Source organism: Taudactylus pleione, unplaced genomic scaffold (genome assembly GCF_031769625.1).
Source record: "Taudactylus pleione unplaced genomic scaffold, aTauple2 ptg000372l, whole genome shotgun sequence".
In the NCBI taxonomy this organism is placed as follows: Eukaryota; Metazoa; Chordata; class Amphibia; order Anura; family Myobatrachidae; genus Taudactylus; species Taudactylus pleione.
Genome location: NW_028284773.1, coordinates 1,885,501 through 1,912,496, shown reverse-complemented (window position 1 = coordinate 1,912,496; position 26,996 = coordinate 1,885,501). Strand labels below are relative to the sequence as shown.

General features: G+C 44.3%; 1 protein-coding gene across 1 annotated transcript; it reads right to left on the bottom strand.

Moving 5' to 3' along the window:
• Positions 1–12,817: 12,817 nt before the first annotated feature.
• Positions 12,818–18,433, bottom strand: LOC148508239 (receptor-transporting protein 3-like). The gene is made up of 2 exons (XM_088444697.1): positions 18,294–18,433; positions 12,818–13,427 (listed from the first exon to the last, which is right to left on the bottom strand). Exons 1-2 carry the CDS (start codon positions 18,431–18,433, stop codon positions 12,818–12,820), a joined length of 750 nt encoding a protein of 249 aa, XP_088300823.1.
• Positions 18,434–26,996: the final 8,563 nt, after the last annotated feature.

Genomic DNA, 26,996 nt, shown 5'->3' with positions numbered 1-26,996 from the left:
CCGCCCACTCGTGCCGCTTAGCATAGTCATCCAGCTACCTCAGTGCAACCTTTTGGACATAAAAACACTAGTGTGAGGTGTTCAGAATAGACTGGAAATGAGTGGAAATTAAGGTTATTGAGGTTAATAATAGCATAGGAGCAAGAAAACCAACACATTCTGTGATTTTAGCTGTTTTTATGCTTTTTTTCAAAAAAATACAGATCCAAAACACAAAATCCAGATCCAAAAACACGGAAGGGTGGTTTTGGCAAACCAATCCAGATCCAAAACACGAAGAAAGATCCAGATCCAAAACCAAAACACAAAACACGAAAAGTGGCCGGTGCACACCCCTAGTTTATATAATACTGTATTTGTGAAAGTTATCTTTAAACTTTTAAATTGGGAGGCCAAAAAGGCTGTTCACAATATTTAGTTAAATGTTATTGATGTTTACAGTGCCTTGTAATTAATATTGGTGCCCAGGCTGGTATTACCCTATTCCCTTGGGAGTTATGGTTTCTCCCATGGGGACTTGAACTGCCATTATATATGGGGGGCATGAGGCAAGGATGCTTCCATATAACTTTTAAGGGGAGCACCGCAGTGTGTTGGGAGAATGGAGGACTGCCGTTAATTGCATGAGGAACAGCACCCGACTCTGGCTGGAATTTAGCTGGCGCGTGCAAAGGACCCGGAGGGAACTGATATAAGGGGCTGCTGGACAGACCGTTGAGGAGTCCTGAGGGAGCCATCGTGAGGAGGAGATACAGCCTGTCAGGAGGTGATCGGCGGCCTGACATGGACAGCGCAGTTAGCGGTTCAAGCGGTGAAGGCAGAGACTGAGTTCCGGAGTGTTCCCCGCCCTCCGGAGTGCAAGTGGCAGCAACCAGTTAAGGAGGAGCCCTCCTTAGCTTCCTCACTGAGTCCGGAGGTGGAGGAAAAGGCTTTACTAGGCGGACCCTTTGGAGAGAGGTCGGGAACAGCGCTGGTGAGTGACAGCTCCCTCTCGGGGACTTGCAGTACCCAACAAAAACACTTAACAAGAGTGGAGGACAGAGTCATAAAAGGTCCCCTGATAGTGCAGTCAACAGGAAAGAACTGTAGTCTCATTAAAAGCACCATAACACTGTCTGCCTTACCCAGTCAGCTTTCAGGCTCCACAGACTTTAGGGATTGACCTAGAACTTTTGTTTATTCCTCAATTTCTGTCAGCTATAATAACAGTACTCCAGTTACTAATACTACTCCCAATTTACCCCTATTGAACACCGCAAGTCAGTACCAGCACAGCCCTATTAAGGTTCAGCAAATTAATCCTCAGCCTTAAACTGCATTCTGCAAAGTTATATTTCTGCCAAACATTGTTAATCTCCATACAACTTTAGCACTATGACCCGTGCACTAAGGACAGGGACTTGAAGAGTGATTGGCAACAGTGACAATAGCCCAGAACAGGATTATAATTTAATAAACTTTACTGACAGTATAAAGCAGGAAGGAATCTGTGCCTCATTAAATAAACAGGTTTAGGAAGGAAGACAGGACAGCGCAGCAGAGATAGTGACAGGATCTAAGCATTTAATTAATGCAAGTTATCTGCATTTCCTACAAGATTATAAACTCTTTGGAACAACCATTGTGCACCACCGTTAATAACTTAGCTGGCCAGCCATCTGGGAAGTGTAATACCTTGCATACTTATTGTTCTGTATATTTTTATTGTTATTGTATTTGAGTTATGATATATGTATTGCAAAGGTTCAGATATATGTTTGTTGTATTGAGTTAACCATCTTAATTCACAGATAGACAGCTGTGGAAGTTTTGCTGTTCCAGAAAAATAAATTATTCGTTGGGCCTGTGGGCCTGATTCAGAGCCGGACGCCCTGAACGAGCGCCCGCTCTGAATCAGGGCGTTTTTTTTTTTTAATAGTGCAGCCACTTGGACGCTCGCATAGCTGTGGGTTACCACCCACAGCTTATGTGAGCGTCCATGATGATGGTCGCGATGGTCTTGACCATCGCGACCATCGGGCTTGCAACGAGACCCTTGCGGTAGGGTCTCGTGGCCGCAAGCCCTGGAGTGCTTTTGGCTCTATCAGAGCCAAAAGCACTCCCACTGACATCACTAGTGATGTCAGTGGGGCCGGCCCCAGACGGTAGGCGTTCCCATGGGAACGCCTCCGTCTGGGCAGCCACGCCCCCGGCACGCCCACCAAAGGGGCGTGTTGTCACTCACCATCGACAGCACGCCCCCTTTGGTGTGAGACCCGGAGCGACGGCTTGGCCGTCGCTATCCGGGTCTCGCGCATGCGCACGAAGGAGCAGCCTCCTTCGTGCGCATGCACACTTGCCCAACATTGACCCGCTTGCGAGCGTTCAGCGCTCGCGAGCGGGTCTGAATCAGGCCCTGTGTCCCTTTACTGAAGTGAAATGATATAATATGTATGTTACTAATGGAATGTATTGTGTCATACTTTGTTATTAGTATATGGTACAACCTTGCTTGCAACCGTTTATAGTAATAATAAACGAAAATATTTTTAGCACCAATTGGTTTAATATATTGTGTGACAGTCCATAAACCTGTTGTTGCATCTCAAGAAAAGGAATTGTTCCAGAGTGTGACTTCCCTGTCACGTTGGTAAGGCACCCACTATACATTACCACACTAGATATTTCTTTAAAGGGTGTTACATGAGCACTGCATCAGCAGGACGGAAAAAGGAGAAAGCACCAAACCAGTACCGGCAGAGATGACGTACAGTGAATGGGAGGACTTCACGATTTGACAGTGTGTCATCTCTGTCTCCCAGCAACCAGCCTGAGAGAACTGCCAGGAGCACCGTTGTCCAACAAGACGCGGCTGCGGCTTGTGACAGTGTCACAGAAATAGCGGGTCTCCAGACACGCAGATGGCTCTCCTGCTGTGAGCACAGACTAAGGCCCTCATTCAGAGCCGCTCGTTAACAGCAGTACGCTCGTTGCGTTCCGATGTTGACTAACCGCGCATGCGTCGGTGTTACACTGCGCATGTGCGTACGGCAGATTGCGAGCTTTTTTTGACTCATTCCTAAAATAGCGTACAGGAAGTGACATGTCAAATGTGATTGACAGAATAGGGCGTTTTTGGGTGTTGACGGGGGTGGAGATGGAAAAACGCAGGCGTGGCGAGGCGTTTTTGGGGCGTACATACATTAGCAGATGCGAGCGTAAAATGTGTTCGGACCGACTCATACGTCACTGGATGATCCTCTTTCACTTCAAAATGCTCGCACAGCTTAGGGTCTGGATTACTCGACAACATTGGCGATGGCCTTCTCCTCTGTCCCGGGACTCCACGATGTTGTTGCGATTAATCGCGGGAGGGCAGAAAAGCAATTAGTGTTGGATTGAGAACCGGCTTGGTATGTGTTTTGAAATCAGTTTTTTGGGATAGCACAAAACCGTACGCAGGTGGAACTCAGAGCTGCTAATGTCAGGATGACACAATCAATTTGCGTACATTTGTGGGGGTTTATTTTGCCCTCAATTTGGTGGTTAGGGCCTATTGTAACAATAATGGCCCTCATTCAGAGCCGTACGCTCTGAGCAGAGCGCACGCTCTGCATGAGGGCCGGGCTCCATTTTCATGGAGCGTCCTCCTGGACGCTCGTATAGCTGTGGGTCACCACCCACAGGCTATACGAGCGTGCATTTTGATGGCCGCGATGGTCGTGACCATCGCGACCATCGAAATTGCGAGCCGGAGCCTGCGGTTGAGGTTTTCAACCGCAAGCTCCGGAGTGATTTTGGCTCTATCAGAGCCAAAATCACTCCCACTGACATCACTAGTGATGTCAGTGGGCCGGCTTCTGACGGGAGGCGTTCCCGTGGGAACGCCCCCGTCAGGGAGGCACGCCCCCGGCACGCCCACCAAAGGGGGCGTGCTGTCAATCAACATTGACAGCACGCCCCCTTTGATCGGACACAACGAGCGAAGGAAAGTCCTTCGCTCGTCGTGTCTGGCGCATGCGCACGACGGAGCTCCCTCCATCGTGCGCATGCTCAGTGCAGACCATCGACCCACTTGCGAGCGGACAGCCACTCGCGAGTGGGTCTGAATCAGGCCCAATGTCATCATGTTTTAATTTTCGCACCATTTTATTTGTGCCTCTTGAATTTGCCTCGTTATATGAATTTTTAAACGTTCCTTAAAGAGCCCATTTTTTTATTTATTTATTTTTTTTTTTTTGGGCCAGTTTTTGCCTTTTGGTCCAGGATTAAATGTAACCCATTTGTACAATAATTTCACAATCCAATGTCAGATTTGGTGTTTCAATTTATTGCTCAAACAAAAAAAATTAAAAATAAAATATTGGGGACATCTTTTTTGGCCAAAGATATGTTCCAAAATCAAAGAAATTGGCCCAACATAACTGTTGACATAAACATACAACAAAAAAATAAAAACATTTCACAAGAAAGGAGAGGGAAGTTTTGACCAGAAAGGAATATGAGCCAAGCACAGAAGGATTGTGGGAAAAGTCACCATTGCTGTCACCGTTTTTTCACCCGTTTGGATGGGGGAGGGAGGGCGCCAGACCGGGTCCGGGATGTCATCGGGCTGGCCTGTCCAGAGGCAGATGTTGTGGCCTCTGGACTAGGCACAGGGCTAGGCACATTTGGAGGATTGGCTGATGTTGTGCCCGAGGTGGAGGATCCTGATGTTCCGGCAGGAAGGGAGGTCGGCTCCACCATGTGCTGGCAAACGAGCTGCTCCAGGGCATTGGCGATGCGGATGTTGGCCCTGGTATTTTCCGCCAGGGCCTGACCAATGGACACGTTGGCCGCAGCATTTTGCTCCAGGGCCTCAGCCACCCGTACCAGACTGGCGTCCATCCTCTGCAGAATCTCCGTATGGAAATCCGATTTGAAATTGAGTTCTGTGAGGAAGGACACTGCCTGCGAGGGGGATTGCCCTGGACTGGCTTCTGCAGGGTCCTCAGCCGGATGTACTGGTTCCTCCCCTGCCGAGCCAGCAGAAATTCGGCGGCCAAGGCTCCCCTCTGGAGCAGACTCATCCGCCTGTGTCTCTGTTAGGAAAAAAGAGAAAAGCCTCACATTAGAATCTACATATTGGCACAATAACATTTCTGAGTTGATGACATCAAAAGACTTACCTGGGACAACATGAGGAGCCGCAAAGTCTGGCATGTCCGTATCCATGTTGGACACGCCAAACACCTCCACAGGCTGCACACACCCCTGTGCCAGCTCTTCTAAATCGGTCAACTCCAATGACACAGGGGTGGGACCCCCACCTGTCCCCCTTGCATGCCTAGCCCTGTCCGCAAGTTTTTGCTTTAGGCGATATTTGAAGTCGCCCCATCTGTGGGAAAAAATGGAAGCCATTATCCTTTGGTATAAAATGGTGTTTGTTTTTAGGGGGGGCAAGTGTTTACTTACCGCCGTTTGACATCCCGGGCTAGACGGACATAATCACCCACCCTATTGACAGCAACGGCTACCTCTTCCCACATTCTCCCCTTCTGGCTTAGACTCATATTCCTGTCTGCCTGTGGCAGGATGTCCACACACTTCTGTATCAAAACCTCCATCTCCTTTCTTGTGAAATGTGGCTGCCTTTTTTTTTGGCAGCTTTGGCCGGAATACTGGGCCCAGCAGCCTCTTCCATGTCATCCTCCCACCTATTTGTGTAAATATTCAGATTTCACAAAATCACAACTTGGCCAATCTTATGTTTCAAATTAATCATTGATACAAAATGCATGAAAGACTTACCGCCTGACTCTTGGGCATTGTTTCCCTGGTCTGTCGCCATGTCTGAGGTCCAAACAAGAAATACACCAGAATTTAAATGTGTTTTCGTGACGTATTTATACATGCATCCTTATTTTGCGGCCGCATCATTGATTGTGCGTTCCTATGATCCCTCCTTAATTTGTGCGGGAAACGAAACACTATTTATGGCTTGGTGTGTCTCGAGTCGAGGTGGCGTTTTTGGATTGTTGGAGGTTATCTTGGCTGGAGTTTATTGATTGCGTATAAAGGAGTTGGCGGTTGTAGATTATTTTGTTTGGTAGATTTGCGTTTTTATTTTCCGTTCTCTTTGTTGGTTTATATTTTTTTGACCTCGTTTCTTGATTTGGTAAGTTTTGTGAAGTCTAACTTGTGATCAATTGTTGTTTCATTGTGTTTTTTTTTTTTTTTTTAATTCTGGATCCATAATTTCATCTATTTTAGTTTTTGATTAATTTCGGACCAAAAGACCTCTTGATTTGGACTCTTATATATTTGCTCTTGGTAAGTCCATTTTTTATCTTGTATTTGCGAACTAATTAGCGCATTTTTACTACTTACTATTGTGACTTGTATTTGCGAACTAATTAGCGCATTTTAAAATGCTTATTATTGTGACTTGTATTTGCGAACTAATTAGCGCATTTTAAAATGCTTATTAATCATTTTAAGTTTTTTGAGGTTGCCCTTTCGCTTTTTGTGCAAACATTTCAACCCATTTTGATGTACTGTGTGCAATGTCGTTTTGCTGTTTTGCCAAATGTGTGTTTCGCATATTTTAAGTTTGGTCTAGCACAAATTTTATAAACAAAAATGCACAGAGTGAAATTTGTCAAATAATTTTTGTTATTAATTTCAGTTTGGACGTATCATGACAATACCCCGGCATGTAAGCAGCAATGGATGGTATCATCAAGCTAAGTTGTTTTAATTTACTTTTGGGGTGGGTCAAAAGCCTTACATTGAAATCTTTGAATTTCAGGTAGATCTGGGGCGGATTGTTCTGGCCATGCTCCCAGAAGCCGACCAACCTCAATCTCGTCCCAGGCGTAGGCATCGTAGGCATGCAAGGCCCCAGATATTTCGAACACGTGTCACCCTTTTTGGAATGCCCGATGATGATACCACCACTTACGCAATTTATGGCGGTGTTACATTTCTGTGCCTCAGGATCGTTTCAAACAACGGTGGGAATAGTGGCGGGCATCTCCCAATCCTCCTTTTCCCGGATCCTGAGGGCAGTGATGGAGGCACTTTTCAAGCACCTCCATCATTTTATTCAAATGCCTTTGGATATGGGTGCCCTTAGTGTGGCCAAGGCCAATTTTTACCAAATAGCTGGCTTCCCACACATCATAGGGGTTGTGGATGGTACTCACATACCACTTCAGCCTCCAGCATGGCTGGAGGCCATATTTCGATACAGGAAACACTATCACTCCCTGAATGTAATGGTGGTATGTGATGCCTCCCTCCAGATCCTGTCCCTGAATGCTAAATTACCAGGAAGTGCACATGACTCCTTCGTCATCCGGCAATCAGGGATATGGCACAAATTAAACAACCTACAAGCTGGTGATGCATGGCTTCTGGGTAAGTGGAGACCTTTAGTACATAACAATGTTAAGCTTGATACACAGTGTTCCTGATGTTGTCTATTCTTTTTCACAGGAGATAGTGGATATCCTTGCATGTCCTGGCTGCTCACTCCTTATTTGTCTCCCACACCAGGCCCACAAAGTGCGTATAATTCCGCACTTACAGTCACCAGGCAAGTGGTGGAGTGTTGTATCGGCCTTTTAAAAGGCCGATTCCGATGCCTCCACCGCTCTGGTGGCGAGCTCATGTATTTGCCGGATATGGTGTCGAAAATTGTGGTCCTGTGTGGGATATTTCACAACATCGCCATAAGGAGTGGTGTCCCAATGCAGCCAGAGGATGCCTTACCTGAGGATGGCCCCCCCGAGGTTGGTCGGAGGTCAGTATGTGGGAGGGCCATATGTGATGATGTGGTGGCCAGATTTTTTAGGTAAGTTTTAACAAAACAACAGTGTTTATACCTAATGTGTTTGGGTTTGTTTGCGAACATCTAATTTTTTGTTGTTTTTTGCACCATCTTCTGTTTGTTCACATAATCTTTGGCACTCCAACGCTCACTACTTCCTGCTACCCTTACCAAACCTGGATCTGGACATTTTGGGAATATATTCTGGAACCGATATCGCTATGCCATGTTTGTGGAATCATGTTGGCATGGTCCTTCGTCAACCAGTTCTTGATTTGTTGTTTTTGGTTTGTTTTTGTTTGGTATGTGTTGTATTTGAAATTATCATTGTGTGTTTTTTTTGTGAGTGACCACTTTGATTTATCAGTTATGTTGTGAATAAATGTTTGTAGAGTGAAATGTTCTTCCTTTTTTTGGACGTTACCAGCAAGTGTAACCAGGTTCACACATGTTACATTTGACTAAGGGGTAATCCAGTACTGACGCCAGTTGAGCTAAAATGAAATATGTTTTCAGGTTCCAAACCCACACCAAAAGGAAGCCTGTACAATCATTTGGCTTTGTAAGATTGGCCTAAGCAGCTTGCACACCAACTAGGAACCTGTAAAATGTAGAAATATCTAATTGACACTACACCCAAAAAGGGAAATGACATTGTGACTGTTATGTGTTTCTTGTGGCTGTTTTACATACAAATACAAAACACAATCTTACTATAAAAAAATGGAAATCCTTGCCGGAACAGTCTACTTATGTCAGGGTAAACAATCTTTGGTTTTGAAAAAACTAATGAGCCAGAACGTATGTTCGAAAATAACAATTTATTTTGAAAAAGAAAAACCAAAAATAAAACTACTGACGAAGGATGCCAGACAGACGGTCAAGGGCCACGAGCACCCCAATTATATGTTGGCGCATCTGGGCCACACAGTCTTGGACTTCTTGCCGACGCCTCTGTTCCTCTGTGGGTGAGAAAAGTGTGTGGATTAATACAACAATAGGGAAACCACATTAAAATTTCAAAAACACAACGAAATCACTCCAAAAAAAAAATAAAATAAAAAAAAAAAAAAACAATTAAATGGGGGCTGCAAAAAATACAAGGCCTATGTACAAATTCCCACAGGTGGGATATGTGTATGTTGAAATCAGCAGGAACAGGTAAAGGCAATCTGCTAAATCACCAAAAGTCTACCCAAAAACCACGAATAAAGGAACGACACATGATTACATACAAACAGTTTGTGGTTAAAAAAAAGCCTAAAGAAAAACATACCGGTAGACAAAACGGCAGCTCCGGAAGTCCCACCATCGTCCTCCTCGGAGGAGCCTCCATTCCCCAAAGATCGGGGCGGGGTTATTACGGACTCCGGGGAGGGGGTAATTGGAAGAGGGGTGGTTGGAGGAGAGGGGGAAGTGGGACGGAGGGGAAGGAGACCTGACATTTCCGGGAGAGGGTCTTGGAAGGCTGGGGAGGAGTGGGGAATAGGGGAATTATTGGGGGTGGAGTGTTGACTGGGGGTTGGGGAGAGTGGGCGTGACCGCCGTCTGGCCGGACGGTGACGGCGTAGTCTTGGCTGTCCCCCTAAAAGATGTAAAACAAATTGTGGTTAGTTTCAGCACAAATCCTGGCCAAAAAACAATTTAAAATAACCCCCCTCCAACAAAAAACATGCAAATATGAGGAGAATGAATAAATATGAAATAGAGGGAAAACATGGCCATGCAAATATGAGGAGAATGAATAAATATGAAATAGAGGGAAAACATGGCCATGCAAATATGAGTAGAATGAATAAATATGAAATAGAGGGAAAACATGGCCATGCAAATATGAGGAGAATGAATAAATATGAAATAGAGGGAAAACATGGCCATGCAAATATGAGTAGAATGAATAAATATGAAATAGAGGGAAAACATGGCCATGCAAATATGAGTAGAATGAATAATTATGAAATAGAGGGAAAACATGGCCATGCAAATATGAGGAGAATGAATAAATATGAAATAGAGGGAAAACATGGCCATGCAAATATGAGTCGAATGAATAATTATGAAATAGAGGGAAAACATGGCCATGCAAATATGAGGAGAATGAATAAATAGGACAGACATGAAAACATGCACACGCAGTTTGGGCCACAAAGACAAACATGAAAACCACAATACATAAAACTTACTTTCTGAGATCTGCATGCGAAAGCATGCCAGCAAGCGGGGCGTTCGCCGTTGCAGGTCCGACCACCTGCGCTCCAGCTGGCCGATGTTGCGGCGTGAGCCGAAGGAGCGCAGGCGGGCCCGTGCCTCCGCATATGCGGAACGCTTCTGCCGGTTGGTGATGGGTGGAGGCTGGCTGGTGATACGCCTATCCATCACCTCCGTTAGCACCAGCAGCTCGCGCCTGGTGAATGCGGAGGCTCTCATGATGGCAATGGTGTTTTTCTTAAAAATCATTTTTGATAAAGTGGCCAAAAAATTTCAGATTGGCTAATGTATTTGGGAAATTAACAGGAGCAATTCTATTGGTTAGTGTATGAGTCATGTGTTCGACAGGGCCAGAAATCTCTGGAGAGTTATGATAGGCTTGATGCAGTGACATGCGTAAGCAAATTTAAATAAAGAAATGAACCCCGGGAAATATGCGGGGATCCAAACCAATTGAACAATTGTTTAATTGTGGGTAACATGTTTTTTGAGCAATAAAAGCGAATGTTTAAGCCGTACGTATTCTGCGGGAAAACACAAACACGGACAAGAGTAAAGTTTCTTGCATTGTGTTGAAAAACAAACAAACAATTAAGCTAATTGATACATTGATCGGCATGATACGATTGATGGAGGTAGGCAGAATAAAGGAGCAGGTAATCGACATCTGACAAGGCCACTTCCGGTTTATACTTGTATTCGGGGATGTACGCTCGCTATTTTGCACGCTCGTTAGTTAGAGGAGGGGTCGTCTGAGTTTGGGGAGGATTTTTAGATGCGTTCGAAAATACGAGCGAGCCCTTGAATTTAAATATTTTTGTACGTACGCCTAACGTACGTGCGCCCGCTTGCGAGTGGGTCTGAATGAGGGCCTAAGTGGCTAATTTATGCACACCCTGAAAATAGTGTTTAAACAGTCAGACATGCCTGCGTTTGTTTAACCACCCCTCGTTAAGTCCCCCAAAAGCAGACTACCTGTCACTCACTTTGCGAGTGAACCTTCTGTTTGTGCGTGACTGCAAAACAATCAGTGAGTGTGCACAGTGCGGCTTTCACTCATGCGCAATGGCTAATGATCGCTCAAACTGCGTATATATCTCCATTGTGTGTGGATCTGAATCAGGACCTTAGTGAAGTGTGTGATCAATGTCAGCTATTAGTGTTGCAGAGACCGCACAATATACTTATTCCTAAAAAAAAGTCTAAACAATGAAGTGCCAAAAGTGTTTATTGGTTCCAAAACACAGAAAATGGTCAAATATATAGACATTCATTACATTCATAATAGGATACTAATAAGCATGTTCCAAATCAACCCATACAATTACAAATGGGCATGTGGCAACTCTGTATTCTTGTAGAATCTGATGTGAAGGGTACTTTCTTAAGGGGCCTATCCATTGCACATCTTTTTGAACGATCCGACCAAAACCACCCCAGCATGACTCCGACTATCTACGGAACATGCTGGTCAATCTGACGACAATCGTCAAGTTCCACATGTTCCCATATAGGAGGTCGGGATCCTGTACTCAATGACGTTCAGTGACACTGTTCAGTGTGGGCACCGCACCCGGTTTTGTGAGGCATGAAAGGAGCCAGCATTGGGAGAATGTGCTGGTCTGAATAGTGCCATTAGGAGGTTTCTGGGGTACCTTCTAGGTGAGTCTGCTCTCAGCTTATACATGTACTGTTATTATGCAGTACATTAATTTGTAATTATATGAACCAGAGTGGGTGCTACTATTAGGTAGCAACAATTATTTTGGGGTGAGCGTTTTGGCGTGGGGCCCCCGGAGTTGCTCTGGCTGGGCCTTTTTTCAGGGCATCACCACTTAATTCACATATTTTTTCATCACCTTTCTATTTGTTTGTCTATTATTCATGTAATTTTAACCCCTTACCATTATATTAACACTTATTGATTTATCTTTACACAACTATACTTTACACTTCACTTTCACCTTTTTTCCCTGTTTCGTGTGATGCCCTGGGGATAGTTCTTGGCTGGATTCTTTTGGGGTTCCCTCCATCTCGACGTGAACCCCATAATGTTAGGGACGCTGGTATAGAGGAGCCTTGATGTTGGCCCAGCGCTTATTCATATATTTGCAAATGTATGTAACCAATACCTCTGAATTTCTATTATTATGTAGGATTTAAGTATTTTTGTTGATTTTGCTGCAGTGTGCTGGAGGGAAAATTCCTTTTCTTTCTGTAGTTCAGTGTAAACCCCGCCCTTTACAAGCACCTGTGCAATGTCAATAAGTTGATGTGAGCGACCACCATACTCTTTGTTTGCAGTTTTGTGAGGCATGAAAGGAGCCAGCATTGGGAGGATGTGCTGGTCTGAATAGTGCCATTAGTAGATTTCTGGGGTACCTTCTAGGTGAGTCTGCTCTCAGCTTATACATGTACTGTTATTATGCAGTACATTAATTTGTGACCACCCACAGCTTGTGCGGGCAGCCTGGCGATGGTCGCGATTATCGCGACCATCGGGCTTTTGATGAGACCCTTGTGGTAGGGTCTTGTCTGCCGCAAACCCAAGTGAACTTCCTGCTCTAATAGAGCAGGAAGTTCACTACTGACATCACGAATGATGCCAGTAGGGCCGCCCAGCCACCTTATTGGTGGGAGGGATTGGCCCTGGGCACAGAGCCAATCCCTCCCACCAATAAGATGGCTGCAGTGTTACCATTGTGTATTTCAAAAAGATGTTTAAAAGGATAGACGGGCATGATATTACAACAATTAAGTTTTGAAGGGACAGGTATGACTATGATCGTTTCCCCTTTGCATTATTTCACAAAATTATCATTGTTTTGAAATCCAAGAAGCCAATAGGGACAAAATGATAATAAAGAAAATGATAGCAAGTATTATCATCACATTTTCCTCATTGTGTGTTTGCTGAGCTGCTGTAGATGGGCGGCCAGATGGAGCACTGTATGTTGCCCAAGAGTAATCATAATTTTCTTGAATTTCTCTCCTTTGCCCTATTTGTAGTTGAGCTGAATGTGACTGATTGACATATCCTCTTATGTCAGTTTCCACTGTGTTTCGTCTTGTGTCAACTTCCACTGCTGTCCATGGACAGACTCTCTCCCTACAAGCCTCGCAATTCTCCTTATCATGAGGCCCCTCTACATCATTACTGTAAACCACAGGTGATAAGAATGCATTTACGCTGTTCTCCATATAGACCATTCTTTGGATTCTGCTGACCAGATTGCTGATGACCCGTTTAATGTTCTCTTCAGTTATCTCTGCATTTTCAAACACAGCAGATGTACACCTCCTACATTTTTGCCTAAAGATCCTCATTCTCACCATGCCATGTCTAGAATATCTGTCCCACCTTATCAGGAAATGAATATGCACCTGTGCGGAGTTCCACTTCCGTTTACAACATGAGCACTGGAAGCTGCAATATAGAAAGGACTAGAAGTTAATAAACATACAATTATATTTTCCAGCTAATTTCATTATGCTTTTACTATAGTGAACAATTAACCTTTAATGACTGAAGATGTTTTCATGACCAATCCAAATTCATCAAATGTGCTATATGGTGAATAAACCAAGAACTATTTTCATGGTCAAACTGGCCCACAAGTGATCAGGGAAAATCCAAGGTGGGCCCCACTGCCCACCCCCTGATCTAGGGGTCAGTAACTTGCTGGAGCATAATTATGAATGAATTTTGGTGCTTGGTTTGTTTCTATGGAAAATACACTAAGATTAGCCCTCCTGTCAATCAAAGTGGATGGTCCTGACACACCCGTGTCCCCGCCTTTATTAAGGGGCCCTGTTATTTGCATGTCCTCTCTAATGGCTGGCTGGCCATCTGTGGTGGCTGGCTATACCCCCTCTGGTGGCTGACCACATCTCTCATTCCCTGGTGGGCCCTTCATGCCGCACTCCGACACTGACTGTTTTGTTAGTAATAATTCTACAGAATAGAGTCATACACTTCAGACCAAATAGTACCATAGGTTTACAGTTTTATATCTTCTGACACCCCGCTGCTTATTTAGGTGTTATGCAGCATTGTTTATAAATCATGTACTTGTCCTGCATTGTCTGTACTGTTAATAACTGTTGTCTTGTGTGCTCATTTGTTTCTGTACTTTGTAAGGCTCTGCAGAACCCTTGTGGCGCCATATAAATAAAGGATAATAATATCTTACAGCAAAAGTCCCAAACCTGTGCATTCTCAATAGCAGAGTGAGGGTCTCTTCTGAACAAATAAACAGATGACAAAATATGCATTGAAGGCTCAAGCCAGGCTACACTAAAGCTGCCCATATGCGGTGCGATATAGATGATCCGTCAGATTGGTACGATATCGCTGCTATTTCGTACCATGTGTGGGCATGATATTGCCCAGTGCGCGCTCCTGTGGGATCATACATCGCACCTCCAGATCTTATATGCTACACATAAGATCTGGTTATGCGATGTTCAAACCGATGTAGCGCTATGCGCGGTGGGGGTGCCGGCATAATATTGGGGCGGTCGGGCAGTGAATCGCTCCGTTTGTGGTATAATATGATATGTAGGCCGTTGGATCGGCCGTCGCAGCACAAGGTGCCTATCGCACCATGTATGGGCACCTTATGGGGTATATATACTAAATTATGCATTTATAGAAATGGAGTTGTTGCCCAGAGCAACCCATCAGATTTTTTTTAAAAACCCGCACTGACAGCATGCATACACAGAAGAGTATAGATGGGGCCTTAGGATAGGAAGAACAATCATCTCTAGGCCTTCCCTTAAATATTGCTATATGGTCCAGCTATGCCACATTCTGCCACTGACCACAGTTTTTTCATGTGACAGATCCACACCAGTTCAGACTTTAATTTAGGTTTATTTATCTAATTATAAATTTATATCGGGCACCGGATCGCTCCGTGCGTGGGGACCGCCCGATATGTCGGCCGTCGAAACGGCCGTCGCAGCACAAGGTGCCTATCACACCGTGTATGGGCACCTTAAGGGGTATATTTACTAAAGTGTGCATTTATAGAAATGGAGTTGTTGCCCAGAACAACCCATCAGATTTTATTTATCATTTATCTAGCACCTTCTAGAAGATAATAGCTAGAATCTGATTGGTTGCTATAGGCAACAACTCCACTTTTAAAAACCCACACTTTATTAAATATAAACTTAAGAATGCACTGACACCATGCATACACAGAAGAGTATACAGTAGCTGGGGCCTTAGGACAGAAGTACAATCATCTCTGGGCCTTCCCTTAAATATTGCTATATGGTCCAGCTATGCCACGTTCTGCCACTGACCACAGTTTTTTCAAGTGGCAGATCCACACCAGTTCAGACTTTAATTTAGATTTATTTATCAAATTATACATTTATAATTAGAAAGTTTATTTTATCTACATATTGTTCCAATCCACTACGTTTGCTTTTAAAAATTTAACTTAAAACTTATGTTATTCTTTTTTTTTATTCAATTCAACTGTAAAGGTGCGTACACACAACGTTTTTTTGAAAGATTTAACTATAACGATGTCGTTATCGTTAAATCGTTTCTAAAATCATTCATCTTTTTAAGGTGAACGATGAACGATAATCGTTCATGCGCGTTCCCATTTGTAGTTTGTAGTTCATCGTCCATTCTGATTGTCCAACAAACGATTTTCGTTCAGAAAATCGTTCATGCTGTACAGAATGAACGATGAACGATGTCCATTCACTGTATGCATGTTTAAAAAATCATTCATCGTTCATGAAAATCGTTCATTAATTTAGTAACCAACAATTTTGTGAACAATTTTCCTTCACTTTTTCAAGGAAAAATCTGAACGAAAATCGTTCAATAAAATCGTTGATTACTAACAACATTGTGTGTGTATGCAGCTTAAGTTTTACAATGCATATTATTGGAAACTGAATAGCTTTCAGAGCTTTACCCATAAAAACTTGTAAGCTGTGAGCATTTTGCAGATCCTTGTTGCTAATTGAATTCCCCCTTAGAATATCTAAATTATCATCAGTTCATTTTTTTTAATTATTAATTTGTGTCACATTTTGCTTTAATTAAACATCTTCAATCAGATTATTTAGTGTTCTTGATTGCATAATTCATAGTTCTTTAAACCTTGTTCATTTGTTTAATAGTGACACCAATCAAGAACTTCTGCTATGCTACTGTGTGGCTGCTAACTTGACAAAAAATTGTTGTCTTGAAGCCTTCAATATAATTGTGCCTGTTCACTATGTGGAGGTCTCTTTGTTTTTTTAACAATAACTAGATTGCAATTTTTTTTTTTGTTAAGAACAGTAAAAAAATTCACTTATTTTCTATATTGGATGGCAACATCACTTGTTTTTCTCATCCAGTGGTTTTTATAACATCATAATTAATGAATCTGAATATTTAACATGTAAAACAATTAGATTATAGCTAGTTCTATAAACATGACCTGATGGGGATTATACTGCACAAAGGTCCAACATGACTGTCCTGAGTCTGTGTGTGACGTTCTTATGTGCTTCCGCACATCAAAGTAAACTACAGTATGATTTTAAAATATCTAATAATAACCATTCTGCAAGGGTTAATATGGTTGTGCTTTATACGACTTACAGTAGTATGATTGTAATTAGCCATTAACCCATGAAGTTCTATTTTAACACTACAATATTAATGGGAACTGTTTTGTATTGTCTGTCCAGATACTTTTTATACTAATAAAGCAAAAATAAGTTTGAAAGATTATCTACGCTGTGAACATACCAAGTCCTATTGGAAAGAGAACTTTTACGACTAAGGGCCTGATTCAGCAAGGATCGCAGCTGCACACCTTGCAATAATGCAAATGCAGCATGAGGTGGAAGACTAGGATCACCATCGTGACCATCATGGTTGATGGTTGCGATGGTGTACAGCGCCGGGTGGACGGCCAGCTGAGTAAGCCTCAGCTTACTCAGGCTGGCCGGCTTGTGAGCTCAGCAGACTGCTTATACCCACGCAGTCCCTGTGCTGGCCACTCCTGGAAAACGGGGCGGACATGCCCCGTTTCCGGGAACGCCGGCCGACCCAGCTCCCGCACCGCCTCTTAAATGCCTCTGCCTGTCAATCAGGCAGAGGCATTCAAGGTCTTGTGTGAGTCTTTAACAGGAACCATTCTGCACACTAGCAGAATGGGTCCTGCGCATGCACAGATTCCCGATAATCGGGAATCTGCGTTCAGATTTTTCATACTTTTTATACTAATAAAGCAAAAATATGTTTGAAAGATTATTCTATGCTGTGAACATACCAAGTCCGATTGGAAAGAGAACTTTGTGACTAAGGACCTTTCATCTGAACACTATAAATAACTAGTAAAGTTGCACACAAAAGTTAATATTTTACCCCCTACCCCCTAGTCCCCCTTTATCTCCTAGTGGCAGCAACACAGCTACTACTAAATTCTGCAACCAAAGGACTGGCGCAGACATTGGGCCTGATTCAGACCCACTCGCGAGCGGCTGTCCGCTCGCAAGTGGGTCGATGTTATGGACTGAGCATGCGCACGACGGAGGGAGCTCCGTCGTGCGCATGCGCCAGACGCGACGAGCGAAGGAAAGTCCTTCGCTCGTTGTGTCCGATCAAAGGGGGCGTGCTGTCAATGTTGATTGACAGCACGCCCCCTTTGGTGGGCGTGCCAGGGGCGTGCCTCCCTGACGGGGGCGTTCCACGGGAACGCCTCCCGTCAAAAGCCGGCCCACTGACATCACTAGTGATGTCAGTGGGAGTGATTTTGGCTCTGATAGAGCCAAAATCACTCCGGAGCTTGCAGTTGAAAACCTCAACTGCAGGCTCCGGCTCGCAAATTCGATGGTCGCGATGGTCTCGACCATCGCGACCATCACAATGCACGCTCGTATAGCCTGTGGGTGGTGACCCACAGCTATACGAGCGTCCAGGAGGACGCTCCATGAAAATGGAGCCCGGCCCTCATTCAGAGCGTGCGCTCTGCTCAGAGCGTGTGCTCTGCTCAGAGCGTACGGCTCTGAATGAGGGCCATTGTTCCTTACTAAATTGGTTACAGCTGCATAATTGTTACTAGATTATATGATAAAATTGCATGGCGAGAAAAAGTGTTATTTATCAAGTATGTAATAAATACTTAGCACACAGTACTGATTAAAGTACAACATGGTGCAAATAAAAAAAAGAAATTCGACATTACATCATGGATACAAGTTATACTTGAATGCTAAACAAGGCTTTTTATGTAAGCCCCATTACCTGAGACTCTTCTCTTACCTGGCAAAGGTGCCCTGTGTGTACTGCAAATGACCCTGTGGTAGCCGAAGGTTATCCCCCACACCAAAGTTCCACACACTGGGTACTCCTTGATTGTCTAATTCATTTTCAAACATCAATTGCCATGTCCGCTGATCCATGTTCAGCAGTTCCTCAGTGTACTGTACTGTTCGTCCTCCTGATGGCTCACAGTTAGCTTTGAGGAAATGAAACTAAAGAGTTCGGGTGAAGCTAGCAACAATAGCAATACAGTGTTTATTTTCTTCCTCTTACCAGATCAGCAGGAAACTTTAAACATGTAATACCCTCTAGGGGTAGGTATTTGTAAATACACCAAACATTTAGCATACAAAATCATGAATGGGGGGGTAACCAAGGGTTCCACTAGTTTGTACCCAAATCGTCCGGGGATCTTTGTTTGTTGTCCTTCTGGTCCAGGAGATGACACAGGTGAAGATATCCAACTTGTTTCGAGACTTGTAGTCTCTTCCTCAAGGCAGCCTTGGGTACAAACTAGTGGAGCCATTGCAGGGCCACCCGGAATCCCTGCAAACCAACACCCGCTGGCTCCCAACCCCTCCTCCGGTACGACTTTACTAAAGTACTTCATGTATCCAGTTTTATCTTTTAACTGGAATAATTGAATATATATACCCATCCTGTGGGTCATTTTTATACCATCACCAACCACAAGAATACTCTGGACATTCCCCTCGTCCATCCCACTCACCCATCCAGCTTCAATCCACATGCTGGTAAATCTGACTGAATCTACTCGTTCTGTCGGGGCGTTTGCCCACCATTCCCAACCCCAAGAATTTTTGGACCAAACCCATAACCCTTGGTTACCCCCCCATTCATGATTTTGTATGCTACATGTTTCATGTTTTCACGTCTTCACATGTTTTTTTATTATCACATGTTTTTTTACCATGATGAATAATTGTCATATTTGTTTCACTTAAAAACTGGAACCTCTCATATGTTTTCATATGGTTAAATACTGAATAGCGCCTACAGTAGGTAAGACCATTTACTTCAGTTTTCCTACTAGAAAAACTCATTACCCACCAGGACTGCTTACATTCAGGGAGCGCCCAGGGTCACATATACCCACACCACTAAATATGTAAATACACCCCTCTCAATGTTCAAGATTACTGCCTGTTGCAGATACTACATTCCTGAGACCCTGGGGATCAGTTTTCAGGTAAAGGAGGGTCTGGAGAGATAGACACGCAGGGGTGGGAAGACTGGGTGTGTTGCTGGCAGAGCAGAGAAAGGAGGGGAGAGAGAACAATGGGATTGAGAAGGAGTAGTTGGAAGGCAGCAGACATCTTTGGGGAGAGACAGAGCTGGGAAGCAGAAATGTAACCCTGGTGCTCCCCCGGCAGGGGGAGAATGGCGGGCTGTGGTGGCTGCCACGATGCCCATCTAACGCCCAAGGAGACAGGTCTGGAGTGAGACCACTGAGATAAAGTCTGTGAGAGACCACAGAGAATGAGCTGGAAGGTTGCAGTGTGAACCACCCAGTGAAGTTTTCAGCACCCATGAGAGGGGTAAGAGATGCCAATATATGTGTTGGAGAGATCGGGAAGAGGAATTTCCCGGGCGCTTTATTGTTATGGGACAAGAGAAGTCCCTTATGCATAAAAGCCCCCCAGCAGCCATTAAAGGGGGGGGGTCACTGTGGTAGCAGTGTGGCTATAAGAGCCATTCCTGAAGGATAGGGATGGGCTGAAGCAGAGAGTGTGATAGCTGCCATGGAAAAGTCTGTATACTGCTGTCCCATGTGAAAGAGAAGGGGAGCAGAGAGAAGCAGACTGTGTATGAGACACTCTGTATATTGTCTTAGAAAAGACAAAGAAGAGGTGGAGTCCAAAAGAAGTTATGTGAGATGTGTGTGAAGCTGTGGAGCTACAGGCTCCAGCCAGCTAAAGGCCAAGGCAGACCTGAATGTATGAAGTGGAAAACTACAGGCACCAGCCAGCATAGGGCCAGGTTGACCTACATGTATGAAGTAGGTAAGTACACGCACCAGCCAACATAGAGCCAGATGGACCTGCATGTATGAGGTGGGAGAACTACAGGCACCAGCCAGCGTAGGCCAGGTGGACTGTGCGTAGAAAAATACAAACCATTTGTTCTAACTGTGCTTAAAGACTGTGCTGGCGGAGAAGAGTGTGATGTAATGTAACCATATCCATAAGATTGTCATGTACCATCTGACATGCCAAGTATATGAGCTAGAGGGAGAGGAGAAGCTGCTGGGACCATATTCATGTTCTTTAAAGTCATGTGCATGAGGAGAGTAATAAAGTGATTTATTTTTATACGAGAAGATCTGGCTCCAAGTTATTCAACAATAACTGTTGCTGCATATGTCTATACCTGTATCTATATGTGTGACTCAAAATGAACTTTATGATACAATACCCATCATTATACAATTTCTGAATTTTGCCAATGTTATTTTTTCCTTTTTAAATCATTCCATAAATATTAGCTTACAAGCCAAACAACTAAGAATAAATAATACAATAATAAATAAACTTTCCTGTCTAAATGGACTGTAATGTAAAATAGGGCCATTTCTACGAAGAAAAAAATTCCAGGGGCATATTTTGAAACATGGACTGTCCCTGTAAATTAAGGACAGTTGCAAACTATATATTGCGTGAAAACATATTGATTTTGGATATAAAAAAATAAATGATATATAGGTAATTGCACATACATCTAACGTAGGGGTGTGCAGCGGCCACTTTTCGTGTTTTGGTTTTGGATCTGGATTTTTCTTCATGTTTTGGATCTGGATTGGTTTTGCCAAAACCACCCTTCCGTGTTTTGGGTTCTGGATTTTGTGTTTTGATCTGTATTTTTTGGAAAAAAAACATAAAAACAGCTAAAATCACCGAATTTGTGGGTTTTTCTGCTCCTATGCTATTATTAACCTCAATAACCTTAATTTCCACTCATTTCCAGTCTATTCTGAACACCTCACAATAGTGTTTTTATGTCCAAAAGCTTGCACCGAGGTAGCTGGATGACTATGCTAAGCGACACGAGTGGGCGGCACAAACACGTGGCCCATCTAGGAGTGACACTGCAGTGGCAGACAGGATGGCAGTTTTAAAAACTAGGCCCCAAACAGTACATAATGCAAAGAAACAAAGAGGTGCAAGATGGAATTGTCTTGGGCCCTCCACCCACCCTTATGTTGTATAAACAGGACATGCACACTTTAACAAACAATCATTTCAGCGCCAGGGTCTACCACACGACTGTGGCTGAAATTATTGGTTCGTTTGGGCCCCCACAAAACAAGCTGGCAATTAATGTGTCCCTGCACAAACTGGCTCTACGGAGGCAAGATGTCATCCTCATCCTCCTCATCCACCGATTCCTCACCCTCTTCAGTGTGTACATCCTCATCCTCACAAAGTATTAACTCGTCCCCACTTGAATCCACCACCACAGGTCCCTCTGTACCTTCTGGAGGCTGGTCTCCCTGGAAGAGCTGATAATTCATTTTGATGAACATCATCTTCTCCACATTCTGTGGAAGCAACCTCCTATGCCTTTCGCTGACAAGGTTCCTGGCTGCACTAAACACTCTTTCGGAGTACACACTGGAGGGGGGGCAACTCAGGTAAAATAGAGCCAGCTTGTACAGGGGCCTCCAAATTGCCTCTTTTTCCTGCCAGTACAGGTATGGACTGTCTGACATGCCTACTTGGATGCTGTCACCGATGTAATCCTCCACCATTCTGTCAATGGTGACAGTATCATATGCAGTGACAGTAGACATGTCAGAAATTGTTGCCAGGTCCTTCAGTCCGGACCAGATGTCCAAACTTGGTCCTGCCTGCCCTGCATCACCGCCAGTGGGTTGCTTAGGATACCCAAGTTTTTTCCTGGCAGCCCCAGTTGCGGGAGAAAATGAAGAAGGAGTCGTTGACGTGTCACGTTCCGCTTCAGCTGACAGTGTGTTCACCAGCAGGTCTTTGCACCTCTGCAGGCTTGTGTCAGCCGGAAAGAGACACACCACATAGGCTTTAAACGTAGGATCAAGCACGGTGTCCAAAATGTAGTGGTCTGATTTCAACAGATTGACCACCCTGGAATCCTGGCAAAGCGAATGAAGGGCTTCATCCACAAGTCCCACATGCCGAGTGGAATCGCTCCGTCTTAGCTCCTCCTTCACTTTCTCCAGCTGCTTCTGCAAAAGCCTGATGAGGGGAATGACCTGACTCAAGCTGGCAGTGTCTGAACTGACTTCACGTGTGGCAAGTTCGAAGGGCTGGAGAACCTTGCACAACACGGAAATCATTCTCCACTGCGCTTGAGTCAGGTGCATACCCCCTTCTTTGCCTATGTCATAGGTGGATGTATAGGCTTGTATGGCCTTTTGCTGCTCCTCCATCCTCTGAAGCATATAGAGGGTTGAGTTCCACCGCATCACAACCTCTTGCTTCAGGTGATGGCGGGGCAGGTTCAAGAGTGTTTGCTGGCGCTCCAGTCTTCAGCACGCAGTCGCTGAATGGCGAAAGTGGCCAGAAATTTTTCGGGCCACCCAAAGCGTCTCCTGCACGCCCCTGTCGCTTTTCAGAAAATTCTGCACCACCAAGTTTATTGTGTGAGCAAAACATGGGACGTGCTGGAATTTGCCCAGATGTATTGCCCGCACAATATTGGTGGCGTTGTCAGATATCACAAATCCCCAGGAGAGTCTAAGTGGGGTAAGCCACTGGGCGATGATTTCCCTCAGTTTCTCTAAGAGGTTGTCGGCGGTGTGCCCCTTACTGAAACCGGTGATACACAGCGTAGCCTACCTTGTAACGAGCTGGCGTTTCTGAGATGCTGCTACTGGTGACGCTGCTGCTGTTGCTGCGTAAGGTGATACATCTACCCAGTGGGCTGTCACAGTCATATAGTCCTTAGTCTGCCCTGTTCCACTTGTCCACATGTCCGTGGTTAAGTGGACATTGTGTACAATGGCATTTTTCAGGACACTGAGGACACTTTTTCTGACGTTTCTGTACAGTCTCGGTATCGCCTGCCTAGTGAAGTGGAATCTAGATGGGATTTGGAACCGGGGACACACTACCTCCATCAATTGTCTAAATCCCACTGCACTAATGGCGGACACCGGACGCACGTCTAACACCAATCTAACACCAACATAGCAGTCAAGGCTTCAGTTATGCGTTTTGCTTCGGGATGACTGCTGTTGTTCTTCATCCTCCTCGCTAAAGACTGTTGGAGGGTCAATTGTTTAGTAAAAGTAGTGGTGTTCCTACTTCCTCTCTGGGATGATGAATGACTCCCAGCAGCAACAGCAGCAGCGGCAGCAGGAGGCGCAGCAATGCAGGATCCTCCGGAGGAATCCCGGATAGGAGAGTCAGTCATGAGGAGGGAGTTGACAGTGTGGTTTGCAGGCGCTTGGATACAACAAGACAAAGGGATTTAGGTGTCCCTGGACTGCTTACAGTCTTAGCCAAAGTTTCTGAACTTGACAGTAACTTTTTATGAACGCGCTGCAGGTGACGTATAAGAGAGGATGTTCCTAGGTGGTTAACGTCCCTACCCCTACTTATTTCATCTTTACATATGGTACATATGGCAAGACAGTTGTCCGGATTTGGATAGAAATATTGCCAGACCAAAGAGGTGGAATGTTTGGTCTTCTGCCCAGGCATGACCGTGATGGGCTTTTTCATCCCATGGACAACAACTGTCTCCCCCAGAGCCTGATTTAAACAAACCACATCACCATCAGAATCTTCCTGGCCAACTTCCTCAGCGCCAGCTAAACCAGTATCCTCATCCTGTTGTACTTCAAAGTGACATCTTCAATTTGCATATCAGCAAGTGGACTGTGGGTGCTCCTTTCAGCACTTGCAGAGGGCATGCAAATGGTGGAAAGAGCCACCTCTTCCCGTCCAGTGCTGGGAAGGTCAGGCATCGCAACCGCCACCACACTTGGACTCTCCTTGGGGATTTGTGATATCTTCTTAGAACGCACAGTTCTTCACTGTGCTTTTGCCAGCTTAACTTTTTTGTAGCGGGAGGAGGGCTTCCATCGTCATGTGAAGCTGAGCCACTAGTCATGAACATAGGGAAAGACCTTAGCCATTCCATGCCACTCCGTGTCGTAAATGGCATATTGGCAAGTTTACGTTTCTTCTCAGATGATTTAAATGTTTTTTTAAGGTCATTTTCCTGAACTTTGTAATTTGGGATTTTATATGCCCTCTACTATGACATTGGGCATCGGCCTTGGCAGACGACGTTGATGGCATTTTATTGTCTATGTCATGACTAGTGGCAGCAGCTTCAGCACTAGGAGGAAGTGGTTCTTGATTTTTCCCTATTTTATTTTTAGGGGATAAAGTTTGGTCCTCCATTTATGTTATATTGATATATATGTGCGGCTATGGCACACACAAACACAGAAAAGAAGAATTTATTTTTTTTTTTGGAGTGCACTTTGGGGGTTACACCACCCTTTAACAGACTTATGACACAGGCGCACGCTTGGCGCTGCTCCTTTGTTGATGGACATGCGGCTACAGCGCACACAATTCACAACACAGAAAAGAAGAATTTTTTGGGGGGGAGTGCACTTTGGGGGTTACACCACCCTTTAAGAGATGAGCCAGCCGGCCCTTTACTTATGGGACACAGGCGCACGCTTGGCGCTGCTCCTTTGTTGATGCACGTGCCACCACAGTGCACACAATTCACAAACACAGAAAATTATTTTTTATTTTTGTTGGAGTGCACTTTGGGGGTTACACCACCCTTTAAGAGATGAACCAGCCGGCCCTTTACTTATGGGACACAGGCGTATGCTTGGCGCTGCTCCTTTGTTGATGCACGTGCCGCCACAGTGCACACAATTCACAAACACAGAAAATAATTTTTTGTTTTTGTTGAAGTGCACTTTGAGGGTTACACCACCCTTTAAGAGATGAGCCAGCCCTTTATTTATGGGACACAGGCGCACGCTTGGCGCTGCTCCTTTGTTGAAGCACGTGCAACCACAGCGCATACAATTCACAAACACAGAAAATTATTTTTTATTTTGTTTGGAGTGCACTTTGGAGGTTACAGCACCCTCTAATGGTCAAGCCAGCCAGCCCTTGATTTATGACACAGGCGCACGCTTGGCGCTACTTTGTTGATGCACATGCGGCTACAGCACACACAATTCACAAACACAGAAAAAAAAAATTTTTTATTTAGTTTGGAGTGCACTTTGTGGGTTATGCCATCCTTTAACAGACAAGTCAGCTGGCCGTTTACTTATGACACAGGCGCACACTTGGCGCTACTTTGTTGATGCACGTGAGCTAACTTGCTGTTAAAGAGCTCATACTCCTGAAGAGGAGGGACATCAAGTTATTAACATCTAGCCCATATAGGCCACTCTGCATGTGCTATGTAAGATATTTAACCTTTATAAGTTTTTAAAATAAACAATTATGAATCAAGTATACAGAAATTGATTATTGCATTTTTGGGTGAACTCTGGTGTGAGGGTCTCATTGTAGAATAAGAAGAGCTTTATCCTTCAACATCAACAACTAAAAGGACAACTACAGTAAGATGATATTGAACTATTATAAACAACCTGTTTTGGCACACTTTAAGACCCCCCAATCCATATATAAATTATATACAACTGCCAGTGTGTCGTGGCCGGTGATGTTTAGCAGTGTTTGGAAAGTCAGTTGGTGTGGCTCCCCTATTTGAATTTAGACTACACTGTACCCCTCCTCTGGAGCTGCCACTGTATGTATATATGTATATTGTAACACGACCGGATTAGGGGTCCCTCTCCTGGGGTAGATGGACTCCCTCTTCACATACACAGCAGCAGGAAAAATAGTACACCAGTCTGGGGTCTCATACTATCTGGTCAGTACCAGTCTTTGAAACGTAGAAAATGACCTTACAAATCCGCGCTAATGAGATGTTCAGGAAAATGAACCTTTTCCACAGATTCCAAATGTATCTCAATGAGTCCATATGTAGATAAAAAAAGAAGAAAAACAAAATGTTTCTTTTGTCAGACAATCAATGTTATTAGAGATGTATTACACCTCAGGTGTCAGAAATGGATGAGGAGGTGATATAGGTCCGAACCCAGGACAGCAATGAATCTTGACAGAATATCCAAAACGTCCATAAAGATACACCAACAACGTGATGAGACCAAATAATGCTTACATGTAAGCTTACATATAAAATGCAGGATACAAGTGCGTAGCGGTTTCTTTAATCGGTCCTCTTTCACAGACACAGATCCACTGTTTTTTCACATGGATCAAATCCACAGGGCCCAAAAAAATATAATAAAGGGCCCAAAAAGTCACAACAAGTAACTAAAATAATACGGTTTATTAAAGTATAAAAACATCAAAATGAACATACCCTATGTACAACACTTAAACCTAACAGCGAAAGATGGATCCCGGGAATAACGCTGAATAGGTAAGGTGGGACACACAGGGTGGTAAAACAGACACTAGTAGGACGCGTTTCAACGCTCTGCGGCGTCTTTATCAACTTTAGTGTCAAACAATGAACTTGAATACTCGTGCAGCCGCCATCTTGATTAAGGGGACTACTTAGTCCCCTTAATCAAGATGGCGGCTGCACGAGTATTCAAGTTCATTGTTTGACACTAAAGTT